Raw genomic sequence first — 12,865 nt, 5'->3', positions numbered from 1 at the left:
GCAATAAAAAATCAAAAATTTAAAATTTAAAATGCCATTTATAATAGCATCAAAAACTATGAAATACTTAGGTATAAATTTGACAAAAGATGTGAAAGATCTGTGTACTGAAAACTGTAAAATATTGCAGAGATAAATTAATAAAGACCTATAAAGGGAGAGATATACCATGATCATGGATCAAAAGAATATTGTTAAGATGTCAGTTCCCCAAAATTGATCTATAGATTCAACGCAATATCAATCAAACCCCCAGCAAACATTTTTAAAGTGACAAGCTGATCCTAAAACTTACATGGAAATACAAAAACATAAAATAGCTAAGACAACTTTGAAAAAGAGGAGCAAAGCTGGAGGATTAACATTACCTTATTCTATGATGTGGATTTGGTGTCAGGATAGACAGATAAATTAAAGGAATGGGATGGAGAATCCAGAAACAGACCCACATTTCTATGGACAATTGATTCTCAACAAAGGTGCAAAGACAATTCATTTGGAAGAAGAATAGTTTTTTCAATAAATGATGCTGAAACTATCAAATGTCAATATGCAAAAAATGAGCTGTGATCAATGATTCACATCACAAAGAAATGAACTCAAAATGAATCATAGGCCTAAATGTAAACCCTAAACTATAAAACTTCTAGATTAAAAACATATAGGAAGGAAATCTTTGGCCTTTGAATGAGGCAGAAATTTCCTAGATACAAATTTAATTACAGTTGACCCTTGAACAACACGGGTTTGAACTGTGTGAGTCCACTTACATGTGGATTTTTTTCACTAAATATGTGCTGCAGTACTACACGATCTGCAGATACCGAGGGCCACCTGTAAAGTTATACACTGATTTTAAACTGCACAGAGGGTCAGTACCCCTAACCCTGTGTTGTTCAAGGGTCAACTATATTTGTTCTTTTATAGAGCATACTTTGGAATGGTATGAACAAATTGTTAAACTGGACTAAATAAAATTTAAATTTGTTTATTCTGTCAAAGACACTATTAAGAGAATAGAAACACAAGCTGAAGACTGAGAGAAAATATTTGCCAATCATATATCTGACAAAGGACTTATATCCATATATATGTATATGATGACTGTGTGTGTGTGTGTGTGTGTAAGTCATTAAGGAACTGCACATTAAAACAACAATGAGATACCACTATCCAGCTATTAAGATGGCTAAATTACAAAGACTGACCATACCCAGTGCTGGTGAGGATATGAAACAATTGGAACTCTCATACACTGATGGTGAAAATGTAAAATGGTACAATCACTTTGGAAAATAGTTTGGCAGGTTAAAAATTTAACCATACACCTACCATAAAATGCAGCCATTCCTCTCCTATTTACCCAAGAGAAAGGTGAGCACGTGTCCATGCAAAGGCTGTACAGAAATACTCCTTGCCACTTTTTTCATGGTAGCCCAAATGTCCATCAACAGGCAAATAAACAAACGGCTGTGGTATACCCATACAAAAGTCAAGACTAACCAAATTGAGCACTTTAAATATGTGCAGTTTACTGTATGTTAATTACATCCTGATAAACTGTTACAGTTTGGAAGAAACTAATGAAAAATAACAACTAAATGCAATGTAGGACTCTAGGTGGGATTCTGGAAAGAACAGAAACATTAGTGTTAAAACTGGTGAAATTCAAATAAAGTCTGTGCTTTAGTTACTATTATGCCAATGTTAATTTCTTGTTTTTGATAATTTTACTATGGTCATACAGAAGATGTTAACATCAGAGGAAGCTGGGGCAGAGGGATGTAGAAACTCTGCACTATCATTGCAACTTTCTGTAAGTCTAAAATTAGTTCAAAATAACAAGTTAAAAATGTATGCAATAAAACTACTTGAAAAACCTGCTTTACCATATAGGGTAAATACATTTTCAAAGATATCTATTGTCTATCACATTACTCACAGCCATGTCACATAGAGAAAGCCAGCAAACTAGGAATGCTTGCCTTTTGTAAGAAAAACCTGTGAAACAACTTTAAATCAGGCAGTTCTTTTAAGTACTTTGCCGTGAGGTCCCAGTGAACTTCTGCATGTTACAAAAGTCATGCATGCTGAGAGGGGACATCCACCTGTAATAGTGGAAGGTTCTCCAGCCACCATGGAAGGCTTCCTTCCATGGAAGGTTGGATGGGCCATGGACTTAATCCCCTTCAGGAGATGCCCTGAGCTTTGACTAATGGAAGTTGGAGTGTAGACCCCTAGCTCCCTCACCCTTGTGGAATATAACTTTAGGTGTAGTTTTACACTGGCTTCTAGTTTTCCCAGTGCAATTAAACTCCAGTTGCCCACAGTGATAACCTGTTGATAATGCAGACTTCATTGGCTATTACCCCTTCTCCAGCCCCCTACTGGTATTTTCTTCACCTCCCAAATAATCTACTTGCACTCAAATCCTTGTCTCAGGGTCCGCTTCTAGGGAAACCCAAACCAAAACAAACACTAATATTTTTCCAGCAACCCAGTGTGTCAACTTGCCCACCCCTGGTGTGGACATCTCACTTTGGGGACCACTGCTCTACCCCACGCCAATAACTCCATGTCTGTCCAGCCTCTCCCTGCACACCTTCAGCACTGATAGATTATGCAGTTTAGAGCTCAAGCCCCAACTTACCAGGGAGCTTTCAGGCGCCAGCCCAGATAGTAGGTGCTTGTATTAGAAAAACCCAATCTTTCCTCGTCTATATCTCCTTTACTGTCACACAGAACCCTCATACTTCTGACACCAGATGTATGTGAGATTTTTCCTATACCAAGCAATTCTCTGCAACACGTGCTGGGTGTCCTATAATTTAACTCAGTTCTGACACTATCCACCTGGAGATAGCGTCAGATCCCACAGGTTAAGGACTCAGTCCCACAAGGCTGCCCCTGACTTCAAATGCTGATTGCAAGTAGTAGGCCCCCAAGTTACCCACAGCATCTATACAACTTGGCAATTAATTGGAGGTTCCCATGACCTACTCCCCCTTGGATCCCATTACTTGCTAGAGTGGCTCACAGAACTCAGGGAAACACATTTACCAGTTTATTAAAGGATATGATAAAGGATACAGATGAACAACCAGATGAAGAGATAAACAGGGCATGGTCTGGGAGGGTTCTGAGCGCAGGACTTCTGTTCCTGTGGAGTTGTAATGTGTCCCCCTCCAAGTATGTGGTTGTATTCACCAACCCAAAAGCTCTCCAAACCCCATAATATTGGGATTTTTATGGCAGCTTCTTCATGTAGGTATGATCAATTATTTATTTCATTTCCAGCCCCTCTCCCCTCCCTGGAGGATGGGGGTAATGTGGCGGCTGAAATTTCCCAGCTTCTAATCATGGCTTGGTCTTTCTGGTGACCGGCCCCATCCAAGAGCCAGAGTCGCCTCACTAGAACAAGATATATATATATACACACACACACACACACATACACACATACATATATATATATATTTTCTATTACTTCTCAATGCCCCAGTTTTCCCCTTTGTCATTCCTTGGATCTGTCCCCTAGAGAACTCTATGGGGAGGAGGGGTGATGGGCAGAGCAGGATTCAGCTATTTCTGGGTTCCTTGGTTCAACTATCTTCAAACCATCTGTCATCAGCAGTTCAGACTGCTATAATAAATTACCATAGATTGGGTGCCTTATACAACAAACATTCATTTCACATGCTGCTGGAGGCTGGGAAGTCCAAGATCAAGGTATGGGAAGATCTAATGAGAGCCTTCATCTTGGTGGGCAGATGGACATCTTGTACCCTCACACAGAGAGGGCTGGCTGTCTCATGTCTGTTCTCAGGACACTACTTCCATCACAAGGGCTCCACCCTCATGACCTAAGTACCTCCAATGGCCCTGTCTCCCAATACCACAACATTAGGACATCAACATACAAATTTGGGAGGGGACAGGACACAAATATTCAGTCCATAGCACCATCAAAATACCATCCCCTAGACCTCAACAAAGCCTCCCTATCTTTCTCCAGGTAGCATGCCAGGCAGTCACCTGCAATGATTAGAGTGGTCCTGCAGGATGAAACCTGTGGGCCATCTTAACACCAGGACATAACTAAAAAGTGTATTTTTGAAATACATCTACAATTAACTTATGCAGTGGCTGTGTGTGTGATTTTTCTTATATAAGCCAAATTTGGAAAACCAGTTGTTGAACTCTGGCATGAGTGTTGGTGTCTAGACACCACCCACCCGGGCTGAGGGTCTGATTGGGCAAGATGGGCTGCTGAACAAACTGCTCTGGGTCAAAGCAGAACCCTCTGCTGACCCCCGACGTCTTCCTTCCTGAGCTGCGTTCATATAGAGAACCCTCACCCCCCACTACATGTGGGGCTCAGCCAAGGGTCTCGTTTCACTGTTTCTGTATCGGGAGCTCCCATCTCAGCTGGCTCCAGCCAAGAATCTAGAAGCATTTTGGTGTCTTAGACTAGATGATAGCCTGCATCTTTGTTTAAACCATTAGTCATTTCAGTGTGCCCTTCAGGCAGGTACTCGATGTTTCTCGAGCTTCACTTTCCTCATCTGTAAAATGGGGATAAAAACTGACCTGCTTTTGTTATAGGACTGAGGATTCAAGAAGATACTGTTGTGTGCTATTCAAATGTAAGGTGATATTTAAGGCTTAAACTACAAAATCAGTTTCAAGGAACATGAAGAAGTCCTGATTGGGGAAACTGAAGTGGAAAAGGAATTTCCTAAAGGGTTCCTCTCAAATGATTTTAGGACGGAACCCCTACATCACACACATTTTAGGGAAATGTCCATCATGTATAGCTATGTATTTGCATAAAACTTTATTGCACTAAACTCAAGTCCTATCTCTGCTCATGTAAGCCTGACAACCTGTAGCAATTAGGGTGAGTTAAACTGCTCTAACAAATCATCCCAGATATGCAATGACTCAGCTACAGTAAAGGTTTATTTCTTGTTCCCTTAACAGACCAAGCCAAAGTTCAGGTTGATAGGCAGTTCTCTATACAGTGATTCAGGGATCCAGCCTCCTTCCAATTTGTGATTCTGCCACCATCTATGGCCTGGTTATCATCTGCATCGAAATAATAGAAGGGGAAAGAGCCACACAGGAGATTTTTACCACTTCTGTTCACATGGAGAACTCTGACACAAAGATACACTTGGATGGTCAGGGAGCCTGGGAAACGTAGTCCAGCAGTGTGCTCAAAGAAGGGAGGAATGGGTTTTACTGGACAGTCAGTGGTGGGAAAATAGCTCAGTAGGATTAACTCATTTGCCAAAAGCTAGGTCATCCAAGTGACAAAGCCAGACCTGCAGCCCAGAGCTTCCAACAGTCATGTCTGGTGCCTTAAGGAGCACAGACCCACCCTGACCTGACACCACCACCTCTCACCTGAGCTCTTCTACTGCTCTCCACCTTGCAGATAGAGGAATATTATGAACACCTATGCCAGATCATTGTGACGATGAGAGAAATTAAAAAACTGGGCAGAAAATCACCCCCAGCCCCGCTGCCCTAATACACCTGTCACCTGCCTATCCCACACCATGTTTCAGAGCTCGCTCCTGGGCACACAGGTTCAGGGAGAAGCTGGCCTGTTAAGTGGCAGAGCCAGCACTTGAGCCAGGTCTGCCTCTACATTGTGGTCCCCAGAGCAAGAAACGACAGAGGCTACTTTCCAGGTCACACTTTAATTTTTACAGAAGCAGCGGCCACACAGCCACAGGGATACAAAGTATTCCAGACAGTAGGCACAGCGCCTGCAGCTGCAACAGCCTGCTGGGGGAACCATGCCTTTCTCCATGGTCCCTTTGATTAAGGAAAAAGTAAAAAATCACACACCGTACACTGCCACACCCACTCCCTCCCCAACTCCCTTCCCTTTTAGTAATAGCCAATTAAATTACGCATCCTTCCAGCCAAAGAAACTGGCTACAATCCCAATTTCACAGAAAACCATGCAGCCAAGAAACTCGGGGCTCTGGAGGGGACAGGCCTCTTCCTGTACTTTCCACACGCACTGGCCTCTCCGCATCCCCACTCCCCACACCATGTGCTAAGTTTAATTTCACCTGAAACCACCACTTGGACGGAGAGTGACAGGACTGGCTACAGGAAAGAGCAGGTAACTCAGCTCAGCATGCTTGGAAGACTGTCCCTTTCCAGGCAAGATATTACTGAAGCAAAAGACTAACCTGAGGCTAGTGTGACACCAAGACCCTCCCTTCCAAGCCCCAGGTTCCAGGTGAGGTCTGTGAAGGGCAGGATTTTGGTTTCTGGGACTGAGGACAACAGAGGCTACTGGCATCTCTGGCCACACTCCTGGAGGCCCAGGGATGGAGGCCCCACTGGTGACACCACGGGCCTTATCTGTTGGGCTAGCCTAGCTCGGGTTAACCGTTCCTCTACAGCAAGCAGGATCATCAGCTTAGTGCCGAGCAAGAAGCATATGGGCCCACTAGGAGAGCTTACGCCAGAATTCACATGCTTTGCATACAAGGGAGAGAATGAGGTTTCTTATTTTTTCTTATGCCCCCTCCAGAGGCCAAATGGGTAAGAGTGGTTCCTCTGCCTTCTGAGTGCCCTGAATGTGCCAGGCTGCCTAGGCTCACAGGGAGACGCCACAGTGGGCCAAGCCCAGGGCGGGGATGGGAAGCCTCGTCAGCCAGAGCGGGACTCTGTGAGGGCTGTAGCAACCTGCAGTGCCAAGTCTGTTGCCTCGTTCCAGACCACAGGTGCGCCTTTCTGAAAATGAGATGAGAGCTGGCCCTGGCTTGACCTTAAATGACAAACAACGCCCAAGTGTCCACTGGCATCATTTACGTTCCCTCTGACTTTCCACACAAACCAGGCTTTTCATGGGTTTTGCAACCCTGGTGTCTAAGACAGCCGTGCACTTCTAAAGCAGAAGGGCCTTGGATTGCCCTGTTTACACTGATGTGACAGATGAGGAGACTGTAGTTCAGACGGACAAATGACTTGCCCATGGGTGGACAATACAGCAGGGACTGAAACCCAGGCCTCCTGGCTCCCAGGGCAGGGATCCCTCTCTCTTTCTGAATGTCACTGCCTGTCACAGCTCACTTAACTCACTTAATCCCAGCTTCCTTACACAGTTCTGATTCTGGGTTCTCAGCTGAGGCTGGGCAGTTCTTGAGATGGAGTTGCATAAACAGCCAAGCTTTAACGGGTGGGCAGGGACCTAGGAAGCTTCCCTTCCCTTTGGAACGGAAATGGAGGGAACTTTTCTCTGAGTTTAGGATTTATAAGGCACTAAAATTAACTACAGCTGAGGGTGGGGGGGAGAAAGAAAAAACAGGGATGAGTGGTTGGAGAAATCAAGTCAATGTTCTTTTCTTCAGCCCCGCGGTCAGCAGTGAGGATCCTCACGAAACCTTTAAGAACGGTGGGCTCCATTTCCCTGCTTGGTGTGGTCCACCCCCCGACTCCCACCCCCACTGCGGAGCAGAGGACACACCCAACCACACACAACAAGGCAGGTCCTAGGGACAAGAGGCATCGAGGGTGAAGAGCCAAGGAGCCCAGGTCTTCTGGATTCAATTCAGAGCAGAAACCACTCACTCTACCTGGGCAGGTGTCCCAGACCTAGGCGGGGACAGAAGTCAACCCTGAAGTGTCCTCTCCAAGGACTTGATCCTCTCTGATAGACTCAGGCAATGGCCGCAGGGAGCCTGCAGGCCTGAGTGTGAAGGAGGAAGGGGTAGGACGCCACCAAGGACGACAGAGAGAACTTTGGAATCGGACCTGGCTTTGGCACAGCATATCTTGGGCCCGCCCACCCCATCTGCTGCCCTCCCGAGACCCCAGGGTTGAAGAGGAACCTTCCTTCCTTCTCTCCATGAGGAGCTCTTCTGGCTGTCGGGCAATGGCAGCGCAAGCCCAGGGCACCCTCTTCATTCCAGCCAAACCTGAGTCCAGCTGACCTAACACAGAGCCTTCCTGGACTCAACTGCTGAATCCCAAGCACCGTGGTCAGATGTGTTGCTGAGCAGGAAGCCGTGATGACAGCCAACAGGCAGATAGCATTACTCCTCTTTCAACAGAAGAGGAGCCGGGCTCAGAGGGGTTGAGTGACCGCCCACAGTCACAGAGCTAATGAGTGGCTGAACTGGGAAGTGGACTCAGGTTTCTCTGACTCTAAATCCCATGTCCTTCCCACCACACCTGGCTGACCCGGAAGCTGGGAGCAAGCCAGTGGGGCTGTCTGGGTGGGATTCCTGGAGGGGTTTCTTTCTGAAAGTGTGGATCTGACAGAGCAGCTAAGCTTGAGAGCAGGGAGGATGCCTCCTGGCCCTGGGGACCAGGTGCGCCCGCAGGCCCGCCCCCTTCCGGGCGGGCTCGGCTCAGTGCCTGGCCGCCTTGCAGATCTTGTCGTACACCTCGGGGAAGGCGTCTTGGCAGCCGAGCTGCTTCCGCAGCCTGTGGTATAGGGAGCCGTCGAACATCTCCCAGAACTCCTCCCGGTCCATGTAGCAGTCGGCGTACAGCATCTGGAACCTGCGGAGGAGACACAGGGGTGAGGACTCGGGGGTGGGGGTCAGAGGGGCAGAGAGGCGAAAGGGACACAGAGAACCCCAACTGTCCCTAACACAGCCCTAAAGCGCTGCACGCTCTGCAGGGCAGGACGCGCTTTTGGAAGACTTCTCTCACTTAGTCCCCCTAACTAGCGAGTGGCTGAGGTTGGCGCAGGAATTCTTATTCCCATTTGCAGATGGGGAATCTGGGCTTGGGGTGCCGAGTGGCGGCAGAGGCAGAGTCAGGAGGACAACGTGGTGCACGACATGCCTGCCTCCCTGATGGGGTCACCAGGCTGCTTTCTTTCCCTTTTTTGACATTCAGTAAACTGCACATATGGAAAATGTACAACTTCCTAAGTTTGACATACATATAAAACCTTGAAACAGTTACCTCGATGTAATAACAGCCATATCCATCACCCCCAAACTTTCCTAATGCCCTTAACTCCCCTGTGTTATCCATCACCCTCTGCCATCCCAGGTAGACCTGCCTTCTGCCACCACAGATTCATCTGCATTTTCCAGAATTTTATGTAAATGGAATACATACATATATATAATCATACAGTACTCTTTTTTTCCTGGCTTCTTTCTGTCAGCATAATTATTTTGAGATTTGCCCACGTTATGCACATCCAGTTTTTTCCAGGACACTTTCTCAGCAATGCTCTGTCCAGGGCGTCTGTGTGGCTTTTGTGGTCGTGAATCCCTCCCTCCTCAGCTTTGGTCTCCCACCTGCAGTGGGAGCTCCTGAACAAGTCTAAACCACCCCTATCGCCTGCCCTGGGGTGGGGAGTGGGCTGACCCTGGGTTTCTGGCTCAGGCAGCTGGGGGACTGTGAATGCGCTCCCTGGAGGAGGAACAGCAGGGTGTGGGAAGAGGACGGGCGAGGATTCCTGCAATTCCACCTCCACAGAATCTCTCCCAACTCCCTCCTGAATCAGTGTTGTCGCTCAGTGCCCGCAGGTCTGGCTGTGGAGCTAGCCGCCCTGGCCTTCCCCACATCACCCCCAGAGCAGTGCTTGGGGGCCTGCGGCCCCACCCTGGGTTCTCACTCACCCATGCACACTTCGGACGAATTTCTCCAACTGCCTCATGCAGGACCTGGCTTCAAAGTGTTTCACACGCGGCTCACCGTAGGCACCAATGTCGACATAGAGCTCGGTCTCGTCTCCCTTGGGGTGCACCAGGCCGGGCTGGCTGGGAAGGATGAACGGGCACAGCCATATGGGGTAGACCTGAAGGACCAGAGAAGCTGCGTTGGTGCTTTTCCTCCAGCAGGTGGCAGGCTCGTGGCTGGTCCATCAGCACCCACCCCAAGGCAGGCTCTGCAGTGCTCTCCTGGCCCACGCGCTGCTGCTCAGTCACCCCACCCCCAAGCCCTGGCTGAGTGCCCTCCCGGCTCACGTGGATGTCGCTGTGGAAGGTCTGCAGAGCCTGAGGCAGGCACTTCATGGGCACCAGCATGTCCTGCACCACGTGGTGCTGCTCGTACAGCTTGCGCAGCGTCTCGCCCTGGGTCAGCTTCAGGAGGGAGATCTTGGGAGGCACCATCCAACCAAAGAGGTAGCGAAAGATGGGATTGTTGCCAAAGGGGATGATGTCCTGAAAGACAAAGGCTGGGGATTGAGAGAAGGAACCCAGCAGGGCCGAGTGTCCCCACGTGCCAGGGACAGGGGCCTCCTTCGGTGTTTGACAGAAGTACGACGGGGTCCACTCCCATCTGGAGGGGTGTGGGGGTACCCAAGACTTTACCCAGTCAGCTCTGGGTTTGATTCTCAGCTCTGGCATATACCAACTGTGATGTCCTTGGGCTAGTGACTTAACCTCTCTGAGCTCAGTTTCCTTATCTGTAAAATGGGACTTGTGGGAATGGTGAGATACCAAAAAGAAGGCACTCAACCCAGTGCTTGGAGCAAAATAACAAGGTAGCTATCCTTGTGGTCTAGTTGTTGAGGTCAGTGGGGCTGGCACAGAGCAGGCATTCCATAAATGTTTGAGAAATAAATGCTGCTGAATGAGAAGAGGGATACTCAGAGAGCGTAAGCAATTCCCCAAAGGTCACACAGCCAAGGATGGCTCCACTGAGGTGGGGAAGGTCTGGCTCAGGTTCAACAATGAGCCCTTTGGTTTACAGCATCTGCTGAGAGGCCTTCTCTGATGCTCCTATTTAAAATGTCACTGCTCCCTATCCCTCTATACACAGAGCAGAAAATTCTTGCCTATCTGTTAAGGCCAAGTTTGATGCTACCTCCAACCGTAGGTTGAACTAGCCACTTCCTCTTCTTGTTCCTGTGGTCCTTCACAGGGCCACCCTGCCCAAGTCAGCCTCCTGGGAAACCCCGTGAGCAGGGCTGTGAGCAGGGCTTCCTCTTCCACGCCTCCCACTGCCAGGAGGGAGGAGCCCCCACTCTCGATCTTCCTCCCTGCTCCTAGTCTGCCATCTTCCTGAGGGGTACCAGTGTCCACCTGATACCCCATCCTCACAGCTCCTGGGCCCTCAAAAGTCAAGGACATTCCTTCATTCATTAGACAATTACAAGCTGCCTGTGAGCTCAGGAGCCAGGTTCTGTGCTGGGGATACCCACATAACTGAGATGTGGTCCCCAGCCTCAGGTGTGGAAGAGTGGGGCCACAGGACCACTGTGTGGGAAGAGCTGAGACAGAGATGCAGAGGCAGCTCCTAAGAGGGGCCACATCAGACTAGGGTCAGGAGTGGCTTCTCAAAGAAGCCACCATGCTAAGCTTCGGAGGCTGCGTGCTCCTCCATTCCACTCCCCTGAAATTGCCTCCTCTGATCGCCAGCCCACTCCATGAGGGAGGCAGGTCGGGGTCTGTCTGCTGTCTCTTCTGTTAGATCCTGGCTCCTACATCAATGCCTGGCACACAACAGGAGCTCAGTAAATAGCTTGGCTTTTATTGTTCCTTTGGTTGTCTTTGGAAAAGCCACATATGCCCATAGCGGAAATCCCAACAATACAAACTTGTGTGACTCAGTTTGTTGTGATATTCACTTTATTGTCGTGGGTTTGGAACCCAACGCGCTATATCTCTCAGGTCTGCCTGTACTGCAGGGATCCACCAACTAGGGCTCCTGGCCCACACTCTGGTTTTGTAAATAAAAGTTTTATTGGAACACATCCATGCCCATTCATTTACATAGTGCCTATGGCTGTTTTCAGGCTTCAAGGGCAGAGGAGTTCCTAGTGAGGCCTCATGGTCCACAAAACCTCAACTATCACATGACCCTTTACAGACAATGTTTGCTGACCTCTGCTCTGCTGTATGGATATACCCTAATTAATTTAGTGTTCTGCACGGATGGGCATTTAGATTATTTCCATACTATTCATTTCAAAGACTGTCTTTTGCATACATGTCTTTGACCATTTATGCCTACATTTATCTATAAGATAAATTTCTAGAAGTGGAAAATTCTGGCTTAAACAGTGTGTGCAATTTTAATGGATATTATTTCAAGTGCTTATACCATTTTATATTCTCGCAAACAACACAGGACAACACCGTTTCCCCAACCCTCACCAGTCAGCACAGTGTGTATCAAACTTCTGCATCTCTGTCACTCTAAGAAGTGAAAAATGAGACTTGTGTAGTTTTATTTCACCTGTTGTTGGTTCTAAATGAGACTGCATTTCCTTATGTTTAAAAGCCACTTGCATTTTTTGTCCCCTAAAAACAGTCCACTATTAGCCACAAGTATCAGCTGGAACCATTCTTTTTCCAAAGTGTCAACCTCAAAAAGTTTTAAACACCGCCCTGCCCTTCTGCTTTCCTGTCTTTGTCGACCCCATTATTCACCCTTCTGCTGCTGAGTGACCTCGGGTCCTACGTCCCTGGCTTCACTTCTGGTCCTCCCGGGCAGCGCGCTAAGGTCAGTTACTCTAGGGATCATCATGGCAACCCCTCCGCTCTTCGGGCCCCTGCTCTCTGGCTGCCCTTGGCCTCTACCTGTGTCCAGCCTGCTGCCAGCCTCCTCTGCTCTGCTGGGCTGCAGGGCCTCCTTCAGGTCCAAGGGGTTCAGCCTGAGCCAGGACCCCCAACCCCAGAGGCAGGCCCTGGACAAAAGCATTCTAAGAAACATGAACAACCAAGGACCTATCTCTCCTTTCTTACTAGTATTACTGCCCTGTGTTAGCCAGCCACTTATACAGGCAGAAGACGGTGACATAACAGGGAAGGGGAAGACAGGGCCGCCTGGAGTCCCTTTTCTAGAAAGTCCTTCCTTCTTCACCAGTAAGCCCAGGCAGAGTGTGTGTAAAATGTGAATGTTATCAGGAAGGGAAGTAAAA

The 12,865-nt window shown here is 48.0% G+C and overlaps 1 protein-coding gene across 1 annotated transcript in view; it reads right to left on the bottom strand.

Moving 5' to 3' along the window:
• Positions 1-5,692: 5,692 nt before the first annotated feature.
• Positions 5,693-12,865, bottom strand: part of DHCR24 (24-dehydrocholesterol reductase) — a 31,510-nt gene continuing 24,337 nt past the window's right edge. Inside the window, exons 7-9 of the mRNA XM_010984586.3 lie at positions 9,963-10,160; positions 9,615-9,793; positions 5,693-8,535 (exon numbers count right to left, since the gene is read on the bottom strand). Of these exons, the coding sequence (XP_010982888.2) occupies positions 8,382-8,535; positions 9,615-9,793; positions 9,963-10,160 (531 nt within the window). The 3' untranslated portion in view covers positions 5,693-8,381. The remainder of the gene's footprint in view (positions 8,536-9,614; positions 9,794-9,962; positions 10,161-12,865) is intronic.

The sequence above is a fragment of the Camelus dromedarius genome, chromosome 14 (genome assembly GCF_036321535.1).
Source record: "Camelus dromedarius isolate mCamDro1 chromosome 14, mCamDro1.pat, whole genome shotgun sequence".
Classification (NCBI taxonomy): Eukaryota; Metazoa; Chordata; class Mammalia; order Artiodactyla; family Camelidae; genus Camelus; species Camelus dromedarius.
This window is presented reverse-complemented; position numbering and strand designations above follow the sequence as displayed.